We start from the raw sequence: 17793 nt of genomic DNA, 5'->3' as shown, positions 1-17793 counted from the left end.
ACTTGTGTAATGTAGAGTATTTACTGCATTAATTAACATAACTAAAGTAGTCCAGCTCAAATTCCTTTTTCCATATACCAGTTTGTTAATTTTGACACTGCCACCTAGAGAATAAGATGATAAAAGTTGAACTTTATTCAGTGTTAACTAAAATTTGCAAATTATAAAAGCCTGACTGAAACTTGCCGGGTCAGTATATGCTGGTAATCTGTTATTTGTGGCATATTAAAAGCGGTGTCCAGCACAGAGAGCAATGAAATAGAAACATTTTTCAACTTTGAACTAGTTTTTTCAGTTATGTCAGCCAGATTTAAGGGCTCTGTTTCCAAAATGATTCAGAAATCTGAGACATTTCTGAATAATTACATTTTATATATATGCTGATACACTGCAAATATACTTTGAACACTAAAATATCAACTTAACTCCTTATTTAAGTGAATAACAAATTCAGAATAGAATCAGCATGGAGTGTGAATTTCTAAAATCTATCAAATATGTCACTTGAAATATGGCTATTGTGGTTTGCACGAGAGGTGTGTTTTAATCCAGGGGATGATGGTAACTGCTTGCCCTGGTTACTGTTTAAATTTAACAATTCATTTTGATAATCAGGAATGAGAGAAGGCAGTCCACAGAGTTCCCGGTGGTAACTGTAAGGCCTTACAGTATAAAGTATCTCCAGGTGGCTGTTGTTGTGATTTGGTGCTATATAAATAAACCTGAATGGAATTCAACTGGAGTGTTAGCGAGAGTAAGAGAGAAGTGATGGTGTGTGGTTTAGAGTACATTATGAGGATTTGATTGCCTTTAGGATATGCTGGTCTTTCATTCTGTATATGTATATATCAGACCACAAACCATGGCACACATTTAAAATTTGGAAAGGTTTTTGCCAAAGTCAGATTCCCACACCATTCCCACTTCTTCTACAGTGACACAGGAATGAAGATTAAAAAAAAACTGCACATCTAGCTGGTCTGAGGGCTGTCAATATGTGGCCCCACTGACTTAAGTTGTCCATTGTTATTTAGCATGCGGCCGGTATTATCCCCAGCCCTTTCACTTTCGGTTTGCATTTCTCTCATTCTTTGGCTCTTGCTTTCTGCATTCCCCTCTGTGGCTTAATTGGTTGTCTTTCCCACGGGGAGAGAGACAGAGTGAGATATAAGCCATGCTGAACAAATTGCTTGCGGTGGTAGTGGTGGTTTGATGAAATGCAAGGCTGATGCTGGTTTCTTTGCCGGGATATATGAGACATGCCTGTACCATGTCCAGATGTCTTTATACCCCATTATCTTATTGCATCGTTCTTGTCAACCTTCTCCTTTGTTTTACTACTTATACTTATAGGCAGTTGTCACCTTATTTACATATGGGGAATTCTTTGAGCATAGCAGGTTTTTTTTTTTATTGTATACAAAAGGAATGTGTTCCTACATAGATTCACAGGATATTCATGCTAAGAGCCATCACTGGTTTAGTCAGGCCCTCTCCTCTTGATAACTTACACATGTGAGCATAATAAAATAGTCAAACCAGACACACATGCTCAAATACTTGTGATGACTCTTTAAAAGCTTCAAGCTTTAAGCAAATACACACATAAATTCGCAGCAATCATCTTTGTTTAGGTGTAAATGATAGGCCTGGTCTATATTAGATTCAGACATCAGAATTTCATTCAGTCTAGTCCAACATCTGTCAGCAACTCCATTTGACACCACATAGCAACAACAGTAATAAGCCGTGCAACACACACATGTTACTGTGAAGCAAGACTCTCGCTTGTTCTTTCTAACTTTCTATCGTCACGTAGCCACCAGTCATGAAGCCACATTAGGCATCCACAATGCCCCTCACCCTTCCCCTTGGACCATGGCTGTCTGCCTCAGTAACTAAATAACCTACTCTGACCCTCAGAGGGCCTCTAGAGGCTAATGACAATAATGGCGTTAACTTCCCAAATAGATTAGGGCTCTGCTGTCACATTGATGCTGAGGGAGATAGTTGGTGTCTGCTGATAGACTGACCACCCAGAAGTTTCGGAGGGCTTGGTCTGGGTTCAACCCATCTTAGCAATTTCCAGACATCAGTAAGACAACTTGCAGAGAATACCAATAATTGGTGAGAGAAAAGAGTGAAAGAGATGGCCCATAAACTGGTCTGGTCATTCCCCTGCCTTTAATAATAATGATAATAATGGATTGGATTTATATAGCGCTTTTCAAGGCACCCAAAGCGCTTTACAATACCACTATTCATTCACTCTCACATTCATACACTGGTGGAGGCAGCTACGGTTGTAGCCACAGTTGCCCTGGGGCAGACTGACAGAAGTGAGGCTGCCATATCGCGCCATCGGCCCCTCTGGCCAACACCAGTAGGCAAGTAGGGTAAAGTGTCTTGCCCAAGGACACAACGACCAGGACAGAGAGCCCAGGGATCGAACCGGCAACCTTCCGGTTACAGATGCGATTCCCAACCCCCTGAGCCACGGTCGCCCCTTTGTACACAAAAAAGACAAAACAAAGGAGAAAAGATTAATTTTATGCTAACAAGATAAACATGAACCTATTTTTTAAAAACACAACTAAAGACACGTATTTTTAATTGATTGTAGCTTTAGAAATATGTTGAAAATTTTGCTGACATATATATTAAAACATATGGTGTCCAACTAAAATGTGGCTGCATTTTCATCTACTACAGCATACGGAAATCTTTATCCATCTGTAAATTATATGTCGTGTGCACTTCTTTAAGGAGAAAATTGGAAACCCTACAGAAGTTATACATTATATATATTTTCCAGATTTGTATTACTCTGTAAAGACTTTAAGCAACTTGAGGTGACTGCTTTGAACATGGGAAAATATATATCTTTAAAACCATGATAATTGCCAAATTTCTTACATTTATTTTAAGGACAGTAATATTTCTATAAAGTTTATAGAACCGTATCATGGTTCCAGGAGAGCTTATAGAACTGCCAGACTTAAGATTCATACTTGAGGAAGAATTAATGGAAATTAAAGTGCACCAAATTTTGAGGCAGTTATGTGAAAATGTTAACTGTTTGGTGACGCAAGTGGAAAATCAGGGGACCTCATAAATCAGAGTATACAATACAATGCTCATTAAGAGTGCCACAAACGTCTGTTTTAAATGCATGCTAGCATTCATTTTTGATAGTGTTTATATGTTTTACAACATTTAAAAATGCAATTTATTTTTAAGGGTGTATCTAAAATATACATTTATGTGATATATCTGAGATTAATTGGTGCACTGCTTAGCTGGCAGATGAAGCTGCATGCACTGCAGTGTAATCTTGTGGTCTGAACACATGACCAAGGAGGAAACTGTGCTCCCTACACCCCTGTCAAATATGAAATATGAAAATGGTTTCAAATATTTACAGATATCTTGAGGCAAATTTACTTGAACTTGCCACTTACTGAGAAAAACCTCTGATGTGGAAACATCATTAACAGGATGTATACAGTAATTTAAAGCAAGCCTTTCATCAGCTATATAACACATATTTAACTGGGATCTCTGTCTGCCAACAGTATATCATGTTGGGGCGTTAAGAGGAACAAAACCTGCCATAAAATATCAAAAAACAGTTTTAATGTTATATTTCTCTCCCACACTTTGTGTTTTTCTTGGTAACTCCTAACTTGCAATTATAGACAATGTTAAGCAAACACGCTCTTCTCAAAAGAGAGTCAAATTCTGTCCGTCATAAACCAACGTCTGATGCAAACCACCTGTGGGATTCAGGGGGTTCCCGCAAAGGTCCTCTACAAATTTAAGATAAGCTCTGTTGGGAGGGTTATTCAAGTTGATGTTATCTGATTTGATGTGCTCTAACTTACATTTTCAGTAATGGCATTTCTGGCGTCATTTAGACTAATCTGCCACACATATTCAGGAAAACCTATGAGCTGTATTCCGTAAAAAAAATATAAAAAATAAAAAGCCCAAAAAACAAACTGCAACTCCCCCTTTTTTTGCTAGAATAATGCAAACTTCTCAAATGTTTATTGAAGGACTCTTGAAAACTCTTGCTTCCTGTTTGGGGTTGTTTTTTCATGTTATTGGAATCAAGACACCAGCCTCAAGGTACTGATGATGAAATAGAAACTTAACATCTGAGGTGCACCAAACTGAAATTTTGAATGAAGAAGATTTATAAATGCAGTCAAAATAATCTGAATCTTGGGTGGATTGAAGCCTGCTCTGTGCAGGAATCTAATATGTTTCAGCAAAATGGATATTTCTCAACACTACAGGGCACTAGTTATGCACAGTGTGTTCCAGCAACCATGGTTTAGCAATATCTGGGCCCTTTTCAAACGTTCAGCTAAATTTTTTGGTATAGTGTTTTTTGTTTTGTTTTGTATGTTTGCATGTATGCACAAAAATTTGCTATGCCCCTATCTTCAAAACTACCCTAATTTCCATTATGCTACGTTAACCTCCTTTTTATTTTTTTCTTTCCTGTTTGGGCTGATTGGGACCTGATGAATTTAAAAACAAAGAATTAGCAGATTTTTTTTCTTTACCTGATTTTTGTTTCTGAGAAAAATGAGATCCACATTTGAGGACATTTGTTTTAAACTTCGATAGAACAGTGGCAGCATAATGCCCTCGTAAGTGGATATCAGGCCCTTGTAGAGAAAAATTAAGTATTTTGGTGTAGGCAACCCAAAATGTGATGTCCACATATGTGGACGCCAGGTCCTAGGAGGTTAAGTATGCATTTGGCTGTTCCAGCCAGACGTTCCTAACTTTACAAGGACTCAGCTAAGACATAACACCAAACACCGGTTTTGGATGAAAGGTGGTCTTAAAAATAAATAAAGCCTTAAAGCTGAGGAATTACAAACACACTGCCATGAAGAAAGAAGGAAAGCCCTCCAAACAATTTGTGGCATGTAGTACTTTCAGTTCTTTCTGTGCTTGACACAAAGACGAGTGTCAAACATGAAAAGACAAACGTGGGGATGACAGAAAGGATTGAAAAAAAAAGAAAAAGAAAGATTGAACAGAGGTGAGAGTGAAAAAGACCACAGGGGAATTTTCCATTTGTCAAAACAAATCAGAAACACACAAATGTATACACACACACACACACACACACACACACACGCACACAGGTAGACATAAGAAATACCTTTAAATACTGTTAAAAATGCAAACATGCACTCACCTTTACTAGGTTCACCTGTTTCATCTGATCAACTGCTCATTAATGTAAATATTCAGCCAATCCAATGGTATTAAATCAATGCATTTAGGCATGTAAACATGGTCATGACGACCTGCTGAAAATTAAACTGAGCATCAGAATGGGGAACAAAGATGATTTAATGTGGCATGGTTATTGGTGCCAGATGGGCTGGTCTGAATATTTCAGAAACTCATGATCTACTGAGATTTTCATGGATGACTAGGGTTTACAGAGAAGGGTCTGAAAAACAAATCCTATCCAGTGAGTGACAGTTCTCTGGTTGAAAAGGCCTTGTTGATGCCAGAGGTCAGAAAATATTGGCTAGACTGCTTCAAGCAGATAGGAAAACAACAGTAGCTCAAATCATCACTCTAAAAGTATGCAAAAAAGAGACTCTGATTGCAAAATGCATTAAACCTTGAAGCAGATGGCCAACAGCAGCAGAAGAGCACACCAGTGCCAGTCCTGAAACTAATTGCAAGAAACTGAGGCAATAATTTGTACTGGATCCCAAAATTAGACAACACTATATTGGAAAAATATTGTCTGGTGTGATGAGTCTTGTTTCTGCTGCAATGTTCAGATGGTATTGTCAGAATTTGGCATAAACAGCATGAAAGCAACTGGATTTGCCACTTAGCTCACTGCACTAGGAGGGCCTCCACAGTCACCATATCTAAATCCAGTAGAGATCCTTTGTGATGTGATGAAATGGGATATTCAAGTCATGAATGTGCTCCTGACAAATCTGCAGGAACTTTGTAATAGTATCATGTAAATATGGACCAAAATCTGAGAAAAATCTTCCCAGCACCTTGTTGAATCTACACCTAAAAAATTAAGGAAGCTTTAAATGCAAAAGGGGCTCAAATCTAGTACTAGGAAGCGAATGTATATGTATTTGCTCCATACAAACTTGCAGGTGATCATAAACATGAATGGACACACAAACAAATGCACAAACAGCCCAGGAATACTCTTCTGCCTGTGAAGATCGAGGGACTTCGCAAAAAAACGTTCAACAAAAAGAGAAAAAGAGTCCTGATTCTAACACAATCTAAGCTCTGGGATCTTCAAACAAACTCACGCTCAGGCACCATGGGGACAAGACCAACAGAATGAAGCATTTGGGGGGATGACCTTCCTATTGCCTGCTCTGTTCCTGGCTGTGAGGTCTCCGTGCACAACAATGCAGTCTTTGCCATAGCAATGCGGTCTGGCATTTCACAGGGCCTACTGAGCCAGCCTCACTCACACTCACTGCCACATTCCATAGGTTGGCTTTAGAGCCAGTTAACACACATCTCGTGGCAGCTGTTTCCCTCTGAAAAGCGGGACCCTCTGAAAAGAGTGAAGCAGTCTTTTTGTACACAATAAAACAAAAGTTACACAAACCAAAGCAGATCAGTGATAATACTAAAGAAGGGTCATACATTCACAAAACTTCTAAGGAAAGAGGTCAACTCTGTAAATGTGAAGTTGAGACAACAGTGGCTGATGACACGGCCAACCCTCAGTGGATATTTGATGATTCCTCAAAGGACTTGCATGAGAGACCCTTAAAGCCAGGACACTGTTAGCAGGCGTGACAGACAAAACCAGTCCACCCACCATTCATTCACAACATGCTCTGTACTGAGAGGGCTTATTGCCATCAGCATCATTGTTTTTCAGCTCCATTAAACACTATTCTGGAAAATAAGGAAAAAGCAGCAGTAACACCAACGCTGCTGAAATGGCTTAATGGTGAAGATAGCTTTGTAATGCCAAAAGATCACAAGAAGCTTAGCTTGCAAAATGCACTTTTTGTGCATAGCTGCCACAGAAGCAATTATCTTTCTTTATAACAGCTAAATGCATGGGAAAAACCTGCAACAGATATTTTATGGCAAGTATTTATGCTATTAAAGATTGTTTTATAATATTTAATTAAATGAACAGATCTATGTGGTCTTCTGTGCTCCATGGCATAAAAGACAAAGACATGACAAAGTGCTTTGCATGTGAAAGAAACAGGAATGCTCACCGCAAGAGGCCGACTTCGTCTCCACCAGCTTCACCCTTCGTGTTTCATTACGAATTCTGTTATCTGTCGTGTCCACAAGATGTGCAAGGTCGTCAATAATTTCTAAGAGACAAAAAAAGACAAAAAAAAGGGGAAAAAAGTCAGTCAAGCTAATTGCTCAGGTCAGATCATGTGCACTAGTAGATTTAGATTTTATTTTGCATTAATCAAGTCACTGACACACAGACAACATAATATATTGTAGAGAAAAATATATAAAAAGCACAAAGAAGAAGAAAAACAAATACAGGTTTTGCAAAAACTGTATCTGCTTTTCTTTACAATTGGGTAAAAAAAAAGCATCTTACAGAGCGAGATTGTCTAAGAAGTAAAGAGAGCCAGAGGTTCACTAATCTGCAAAGAACTGCATCAACAAATTATGGAACAATATCTGCATAACGCTTCATCTTTCGCGACCAAAAGAGCGGGGGTTGGGGACCGCTGATTTAAGGTTAAAGCTCTAACATGCAAAGAAGAAGCCACATGTGAACATTGTCTTCTTCTGTGGACCAAAGGTCACTTAAAATCGACCAGTCAGAAGAATTGAAATTTGAAAACATGGACACTGCATCCTCTGAACTAAAGAAGAGAGGAACCGTTCAGCCTGTTATGAGTGCTCATTTAAAAAGCCTGCATCTCTGATGGTGTGTTGCTGGTGTCAAATTTAAGATGAGCTATTGTTTTTAACTTAAAAGTGAACATTTGTTTTCGTTTAAACACCTCATGTGTTTTCTATCTTCTATTGTGAATAAAATATGAGTGAATGAGATTTGCAAATCACGGCATTTCTATTTTTATTTACAAGCTACACAGCATCCCAACTTTTTGGGGAGTTGGAATTGCCCCCCCAAGGTAACCATCTATATAAAAATGACTCTCAATGATGGAAAGACAAGTTCTGCATTACATGACACCTGACCGGCAAACAAAAAGACAGAACCTGCCAACAGACATAAGTTGTGGCAGAGGAAGTAGGTCATATGAAAGCACTCCTTGCCCTTTCAAACGGTTTCACTCCTTCCTGGATTTAATCAGATCCTTATTTCTCATGAGTTTTGAAGACGTAAGCTGGGGCTTCTGGGACTATGCCTTAGGATCCAAAGAAAGAGAGTGTGTTCCTTTTGTGTGTGTGTGTTTGGCGCTGTGGCTAAGGTCTTTCAGTAGGAGTTCCTGACTTGAAGGTCGTCCAGATGGAAGCCTGTGTGATTTGTTAGAGCAAGCCACCGTGTTGACATGTCATCTCCAGAGATCTGGTGCAGCAACAAAAACAGACAGCTAAAAAGCCATCACACAGAGATGGTACAAACCGGAACCACGAAAACAACATGAATGGCTAAAAACGGCGAGTGAAATATATGTTAAGGAGCAACTGACTCACATGACAAGACTATGAGGAACAATGTAGAGTGAAATTTAAGAAATGGATAATGTTAATGTGTCAGTGACAGGATGAAATATTGATGTCAAAGGAACAAACTTTAGAGATAAAGCAATCTATAATGTTCATGCGATGATGTAGTTTCTTTCTGATGGTTTGTTGTATTTCTCTTTCTTCTTTTGTGTATATGTGAAATGGGAACAGACAGCTGCTGAAAAATTTCCAAATTAAAAAGTAATAATGTTGAAAGATGGCATTGTATACTTATTCACTCAGACAACTACAAACTAAACAGGAATGGGAAGCTAAACTCATCTACAAACTAGTGCCAAGTTTACAGGCAGTGTTCTTCAGAAGGGGAACAACAATGTATTGCTACGGTATGGCAAAGTAGTACTCAGTTGATATGATCTTCAAAAACTGGGCAACATGACCGAATTCCCACCAATGAGGGCTCGGGGCTGTCTGCAGCATTTATCTTTGTGAGCACAAATGTCTTCAACTCAAATGAAACTGCCTTGTTTCCCCCAGCTAGAGTCATCGCCATTTGACAAGACAGTTTGCCTTTTGGCTGATACCAAATAATTAAGTTGCAAAAATAATTAGAGGAAGGAAAGAAAAGCAAGTAAGTTTGAAGGGCCAGAATGTTAAGGGGCAAGGACAAGCAGATGGGAGACGTGAGATTGCCGTATGTACAGTGTCCCTCGAGACTTCCACATCACCATCTAAGCATCAGGCAACAATTTAGAAGGAAGAAATATTTCCTTTACAGGCAGAGAAGGGGTGTAGACACTGAACCATTCGTGCTGCATGCCACTCCACCTAGTCATGGATGTTTTCAGTCGCTGGTGCCAAGTTTCTTAATTCAGTTCTGGCCCAGCAATAACATCCCATTTCATTGATGAATTTCCATCCATTCTAGGACATGATTTTTAACTATAGTTGCAATGAAACGCTCAATTAACGTTTGCACTAAGAATGGCTGCACTACAATATACTGCCTTTTTACATGCGTAGTCCTTCAGTTCACTCTATTATCAAATCAAGTTTCTAACACCATAATTCTCAGTTTCCCATTGTAACTTATCTGTGTGACAGGTGCTGGCTTAGATTAGCTATACCACAAAGAAGCCCCTGTTTCAGACAGAGTTTATTTATTTAATGTGCTATCACACTGAATAAACCTCTAAAACCACAGCGTGGAAAAGCATGGCATGTGTGTACACAAATTTCTCCTGTTTGTCATTTTTTAGGATGCACTGCTATACGCTTATTTCACCTCAATTATGCAAAAGACAAGCGCTCTTATTGAACACATACTTTGTTTTTAAATATTTGTAGCTGAATTAGAATGGGATTTCTGATTTGTTTGTTTTTTTGTCTTATTTTTAAAGTAATCTTTAAAGACACTGCAGTACATTAAGAACATACTTTAGTTTCCTCGTATAGAAATATATACAGCGGGGCCTCTATAATCCACTACAATGGTTTTTAAATGAAACAACCAAGAAAAGATTGAACTAGAGACATTCAGATTTAATTCAGTGTCTCTAACCAAAGTACTGAATTAACTGTTTAGAAATTAATTACAGACATGTTTATACATAGTTTCTCATTTTCAGAGGCTCAAAAGCAATGAAAAACAGTGACAGAGTTGCAGTAAGGTTAAGCCTGCTCTCTTGTCACTTCATGAGCAAATAAGCAGATGAAAGATATATACTTGTATCCAGTTACTGTTCACTGAAGCTTTCAATATGAGGTCAAAAGAGATGTCTATGCAAGCAAGAGGTCATCTTTAGGTTGAAAACCAAAAATGAAAGTATCAGAGAGATGGCGAGAGCTTTAGGTTAGCCAACATGGGACATTCTTCAAAAGAACGAATGCATTGACCAGCTCAGCAACACCAAAAGGCCTGAAAGACCACTGAAGTCTAAAGTGGATGATGACAGGATTATTTCCATTGTTAAGAAAAACAACCTTATGTAGCTCATCATCATCATCATCATCATCCAGTCAGAGGTATCTTATGTAGCCCAAACCCTCTAGCTGCTGTCTCAACTACCAATCGAATGTTATTTATATATTTAGTTTTACTATTTTTACTACAGAGAAAACTACTAACACGTCTGTAGAGTATTTTTTTCAAACACAACCATACAATGCCTCTTCTGGCTGAGTTTCCAGGAGAAGCCTCCTTGAGATTAGATGAGCAGCCATCCATGAATCCTCCAATATCTTTGGAAGGATGTTAAAGATTGAGTTTTGAAATTTAAAGCATTATATTGCAGTGGAAATGATCATTAACAGACATTTATACCACTATAAAGCCATGATCTTAATAATAACACAAGGGGGTTTGCCAAAACTCCCTGATCTGCACAGATTCTCATATGAGCTGTATTCCCTTGCAGGAGAACGCCCTCTTCCATTAGCCCAGTTATTTAATTAAAACTCAGTGTGTTAAGAACCAATCTCGCTGAGCAATTAGTGGACTGTCTGATTCAACTTAAGAAGCAACAATCCAGATCCAATGTTAATAAGGAACTGGAAAGTTGTGTTACAGTTCTTTATCCAGACCAATAAAGGCACAATAGCAACAAAGAGAACAAGAAAAATATTACGCGAAAGCATGGACATCCCACAGTTTTAAAGATTGATTTTAATAGACATATAACTATGTGTATGTTTCTGTATAGACAGTAGGAGAGAACCTAGATCTAGAACAATGCAGAGTCATTGTTAGTGTATGCATGTATTCATTTTAAAACAAATCAGACAGCAAAGATGATGAAGTGCGGGTATTAATCAAAATCTGAACAATTTCACTTCCACATCACAGATCTATATCTGCCCCAAGGATCTGTAACGCTGACTCAAGCTCAAAGCTTTGGTTTTTTGTGTGTGTGCAGTGGAGGCACTTGGATAAACAGTTACACCCCATGGTGGCTCCAGGATGAGCTGTATTAACTTTGTATTATTTTAGGACTCATTCCAGGAGAGGGCATAGCACACAGAGAAAATGCTTGTTTCCTGTGACCAATTTAAACACAATCTAAGTCAGTGGGTCTAATTTTGTTGTGCTTATTCAGGAGATGATTTCTCCTGAGGATACAGAGAAAGGGGAAAGAGAAGAGAAAGGGTTTTTTAAGTCACCCCTCCTGTGGTATCTCTTGTTGCAGTGCAGGGAGGCCTGGCTACAACTGTTACCAATTGGCCCTGGTGTGACTGACTGTGTTTGAGGGTACTGCTAAAACACACACACATACACACACATCTCTGGGTGTAACTGGAACTTCACTTGGCACACGTAAAGGCACTCAGCATGATGATACTACTCATAGCAATTATGGTATTTACAAGAAGTTGCACAGTCTTGGAAAAGTTTCTTTCAACTTCTTTCTTTTTGGCCCTTGACTGCTTTTTGTACACAAACCCTGAGGGTCTATGATGAGTGAGGAATGTAGCGTTTACCTGTTTTTAACATAAGCACAAAACTCAACAATCAATTTAATGCTGAAACTAAAGACAAAAACAATGAAGACAAAATTGGATATGCACAATCAGGCTACAAAAGGTGAGCCTCTCTATTCCGGGGATTCCTATCACTGTTTAAATATTCACAATGGTGATCAATAATTTATAACTTCATTTGCCAACATCAACAGTTCTGCAAAAGTCTTTTTTTTTTAAATCATGGGGCTAACCAAACATAATAAGATTCATTAGACATCAGAGAATCTTAAATAGCATTTTTTTAACTACAGTGGAAATATGATACACAAATCTTCCCACTTAGGCAAACCAGATGGAAAATGAGTTAAAGATGTAACGCTGTAGAAAACAATGTATACTACAAGAAATGTCTTGTACATGTAGACAAGTGTCTACATGTACATGTAGACAAGAAATTGAATAAGGAAGACCATCAGACAGATGTACACATGGACTCCAAGCTACACAATTATTTAAGTTTTACATGGGTAATGGCATGAAGCGTATTTTTTAAGTAAAGCTAATTTAGTGTCTTCCCAGAATTGACCAATTTTTGTGTATTTCTGACCAAATATGCATGTGTGCTGATGGGGTTTGTAATAGTATCAACATACGCACAATTTACACTCCCAACATCTGGCCTTCTGAAGTACTGATCCACATGAGAACAGATTAGTCTCACTTCTGGGCATCATTGTTTCTGGCTCCAACAAATCAGTGAGTTGTTTCAAAAGCACTGACAGACGCCTCCACTCAACACATTGAGGTGGGGGGTAAGATACCCTTTTATTGCATCATTACATTTTCTCCCACCAGGTTATTGGCTGCCACAGTGATGATGGATGTCTTGCTTTTGCAACTCATGCCATGTACACACTTGCCAGTGATCGAATTATAGAAATGTTTATACATATTGTGGGACAACCTTTGCTTTCAATGAAAACTTTGCATTGGCACTTTTGTTGTCAGCTTTGGAATAAATTTAACTTTACTATGCTACCAGGAGAAGACGTAGCCTAACGATCGCTGAAAGAGGCCCTCCACTACTGCGTATTCATTTCAAACAATATTCACGCTGTTACATCAGTGATTTGCAGTTCCTTGAATTTCTGACTGCAAGTCTTTCAACAAGGGAGCATAAAATATTGACAGGGCTCAAGTGATAAGTCAAATATCATCTTATTATTCTGCAAACTTCAAACTAGCAAAACACGGGTCCTGGCATTCATCAGAATGATACTTTACCTAATACCACCCATCTGAACATTCCTCCAGACCAAGCCCAGGCTCGAAGGAGAGCTAGACAGTATTAAACAGGTGGCTGTACAAATGATGAACCTGAAATGTTCATCTTATACGTTTTATTTTATGCAGTCTGGATGTTTGTATTGAACTGATAAATTACATAAACTGGCATAAAGTGATGCAAATATACCAATATGCTGGAAAAGCACTGATCAACAACATGTAATACTATTAAATACATGCTTTCACATTTCGTGCTTTAATCCTAAACATTTGTGTGCCAACCTGAAACCGAAACCGGCTGTGTGTCCACAGACAGTTTCACCTCTCTAACCCTGTTACGTTTACCAAAAGATCAATCACCGCACATGACGGACACCAAAAAGAACAACCAGCTGATGAATGACTTACTCAAAATTAGGAAGAAAAAAACAAAGACTTCAAAGAACAGCACATAAATTCAAAAACCTGCCCATTAGTTCAGTTTTAGCTGATACTAACCATTGGGTTTATATTTGTTAGACACTAAATACAAAGGTGAAGGTTTTACATTTTTTTCCCACCAAACATTGGGTTTTCCCCAGATAATCTATTAGCCATTCCGCACAAGCATATGCATGTGGATACAGTAACTTTCATAGGACATGTTTCTTAAGCATAAACCAACAGCCCTGGACTCATATATGGAAAAAAAGCACCAAAGAAACATCTGTTATGCTGCTGTCTCAACCATGTTAAGTAAGTTAAACTGGCAACGTTACCACAGTTCTTTCAGCCTCAAATTATACTTGTATATACACTCACCAAGCAGTTTATTAGAAACACCATACTTGAACACTGTGCTCACAGTGTTCAAGTATGTTAATGCTCTGTGCCATGGAATCCACTAGACAATTTGAAATACAATATGAAGGCATTATACAGTCCCAATCAAAAGTTTAAGACCACTTGCAAAATGGAAAAAATAATCATATTTTGTATGGTCAGATCTTAACAAGGTTCCAAGAAGAGCTTCAACATCCAACAAGAAGCATGAAAATAACGCTTAAACTTTAAATTCTAACCAACTGCAGCCCCAAAACAAAAACTTCAAAATCTTAAAGACACATAACAAATGTTATGGAAATCTTTTTATCTTTCCGAACAAAAAAACAAAACAAAACAAAAACATTTTGCCAATATAGTGGATTTTTAAATCACCAAATAACAGTATCGGTCTTATAAACTGCATATCGATTTTTACTCTACACTGTACCATACTACAACCTTACTATCATCTACCCCACCTCCAACCTCCCCACTCTTCTGTCTCTCATGTAGAAAGTGTCACTTCTTGCCAGCTATGTTACGTACCAAAGGTAAGGTGATCAGGCAATACCTTCCATATTTATTTCAATATTTCGGCCATCCTAGTTGCCTATTCTTGGATGTTCCAAACTTAATCTCGGATTCATTAACAGTCATGATAGCAGAGCTGGTATCATTACAAGCCGCAACAATGTGACTGTTACCGTTTTCATCTTGTGAGTCTGTGTTTGCATGTGTGTGCGTCACTGAGGAAAAACACATTCACAGTAACACCAACTGCGACAGTGAAACTACGACAAAGGTGGTGTTGAAATGCCAGCAGGTGTTTGTAACTATGTTTGTCATTCTGTGTGTAGGCAGATTTTGACAAGGGGATAGAGCAAGAACATTACAGGTGAGAACATTACGGAGAGCATGAAGTGCTAATAAATAATTAAAATGAGAACTATAGAAATGAAATGCATTATTATTAAAAATAAATATAGGAATCTACTTTTTGAGATATACGTAGATGTAACTATTTTAACTTGCTTCAGTATTTCTTTGTATCAATTCCCCTATTTTTTGCTTTTCTCAACTTTCCCGTTCATTTATTAATTCATTTTAAAAATATATATTTATGCAGTCTTTATATATTTATGTTTTTTCCCTTTGCATTTTTCTCAGTTTATATTCCAAAGCTTATTTATTTCTAAATGTTAATTTTACATTTCCTTCTGCAGCTCTACTTCATTATGTAAATGCAGTGGCCTTTTCTAAGTCTTTCCAGCAGCACAGCATGATTAAAATATAAAGCCTTTGGAAACAGCATGGTTCTTTACTGGAAATGATTAGCACTGCACATATAAACAAACAAACAAAAAAAGTGAACTGATAGTACTGGCTCAAAAGTACCTAAACCTCATCAGCAGAGAAAATGATGTCAGCTTGGATAAGTGGTGACTATAAAACATTTTATGATCTCACATTTTCCAAGATAGTTACGAGCAATCAAAAGAATATAAACATTTATTACAATTAAATAAGATACTATCCACAGAAACAACACAAAGAAAGCCTCAAAAAAGTGTTGAATTACAAGGAATGGAAAAAAAACTTTACAAACAGCTCTTTATCCTGTTAAATTAAACTGTTATGATGGCCAGCCATCACTGAAAAGTGAACAGTGAATATGAATTATAGCTGCCAGTGTATTGCATACAATTATTACACAAGTCATCTGCTCTGACTTTTTAGAATTGATGAAAAAAGGTCTAAAACTCTTAAAGCGCTCTACAAAGACCAACAGCACTGAGAAGAAGTTTGATTATTACCAGGCTTTTCACCATCATCACCCCTCTTATGGCCAGGTGCCACCAAACAATGTGTGTGTGATGAGCATGAGGGTGCCAGCACCATCAGTAGCAGCAGTATAAAGCAGGGACCACCCTGTCACTGGCACGGCACCTCCAAACCAGTCGCGGTTACACTTCATCACTACCATCACACTTCATTTGCAAGGACACCCGGGAGTGGGTGGCATATTAAGAAACAAGGAAATAGCAAAGAATGAAATATCATCAGTTTAATTGAATGAGTTTCATAGGACATGAGAACAGGGAAGTACCTGGATTCTCGAACAGAAATCAGGTTATCTAGTGCACTTCCTTGTTATGGTCAAATTAACATTAAGAAGACTACATTAAAAATGAAATGGTCATGTAAAAGAAAAAGACAATTAATGCAGGATTTCCTTTGACAAAAGCCCATTGAATATTTTTCCTTTTCAGCAATTTTACATGCAAAAAAACACTATGCCTGTGGTAAAGAGTCTATCCAATGTTTCCTATTCCCTATGTTCTCTGTGCCCCCCATCTGTCTCTCTCTCTGTGTCTATGGTGTGTAGGTGGGGTCTCTCCCTTCACTTGACTCTGCTCATCCCTTGTCCTAGCTCGATTACCTGCCTCCCACCAACTCACCTGTGTGCACTCAATTTACTTAGACTCTGACCGCAGTGGTAAGAAAATGCAAACTGACTTACACGAAAAGTGATTGTAGTGTAAGTCTTCAAGTCAGACCCTGTTTCACACATAATGCACAGGGTTTGTTGTTACTAAACTTTCTCTCTTACACTTCAGCATCATGTCCAGCCTGACTGTGTCTCTGTTGTTCCCTTGCCCATCCACAAACCACCAAAAGCTCTCTCTGCTTGCTGTGGTCTTTCACCACTGCAGCTGCAGTGCCAATTGCCCGCCATTCTCTCCACTGCCCCTGGATTTCTGCTCTCTGCCTTCAGCCTGATCCTTTAACCATCATTTACAGAATGTGAACACTTATGTTCAAATCCTGCATTTGCTTCCTGTTATTTGTAACAAGATAGTTTTTTCAAAATCATATAACTTTTAAAAACTACAAGATTTTATATTTTAGCTGTCAGAATGTTAAAAAACAAAAAAGTAGGCTTGGGAGGAAGTATTATTCCTTTAAAATGAAATTACACTGAAATCACACACATTTTCACTGTTGCTGGAACTAAACCATTTATACATGCATTCTAATAAAACTGAGCATGAGCTTTCTCAATTGCTATTTTTAAGTGATTAGAGGCTTTCCCAATAACGGAACAAATGTGTTTTAATTGAAATAATCTGAGTCAAATAACTCATCATCCCCTGTGGTGAGTGGAGCTTCCCGGCAATACGCTGGCCGGCTGACTGACTGAGGAGTTATGGAGGGACTTTGATCTTCCAGCCAGACCCTGTTTCACACATAATGCACTCTGACGCATAAAGACACATATGCTCTCATGCTCAGACACTGAGACAAATACACATGTATAGACATTTTGGTCTATCAGCATCATAGAATCAGACACACAGCTAGAGAAAGACACAAGGTTCTTGTATGTGACATGCTTCCAACAAGCATTTATGTCTCAAAGAGGAGCAGAATTAATTTACAGTGCTTCTCAGAGGCACCACTGAGCATTACAGAGTTGTATCATACCTAATACAGATGTTTTCCTGCAGAGAAGAGTTTGGGGCCAGTGGGTATTTATCTTCTGGGGATCAGTGGGGCATGGAA

At 38.2% G+C, this 17793-nt stretch overlaps 1 protein-coding gene across 1 annotated transcript in view; it reads right to left on the bottom strand.

Annotated features, from left to right (window-relative positions):
* Positions 1–17793, bottom strand: part of stx8 (syntaxin 8) — a 43011-nt gene that overhangs the window by 7524 nt on the left and 17694 nt on the right. The window contains exon 7 of the mRNA XM_085459713.1: positions 7269–7370. Within this exon, the coding sequence (XP_085315839.1) occupies positions 7269–7370 (102 nt within the window). The remainder of the gene's footprint in view (positions 1–7268; positions 7371–17793) is intronic.

This window comes from Copadichromis virginalis, linkage group LG6 (assembly GCF_057382275.1).
Source record: "Copadichromis virginalis isolate Kocher_CV1m ecotype Utaka linkage group LG6, C_Virginalis_male_GT1.1, whole genome shotgun sequence".
Classification (NCBI taxonomy): domain Eukaryota; kingdom Metazoa; phylum Chordata; class Actinopteri; order Cichliformes; family Cichlidae; genus Copadichromis; species Copadichromis virginalis.
The sequence above is the reverse complement of the archived record's forward strand: the minus strand, read 5'-3'. Positions and strand labels throughout refer to the sequence as shown.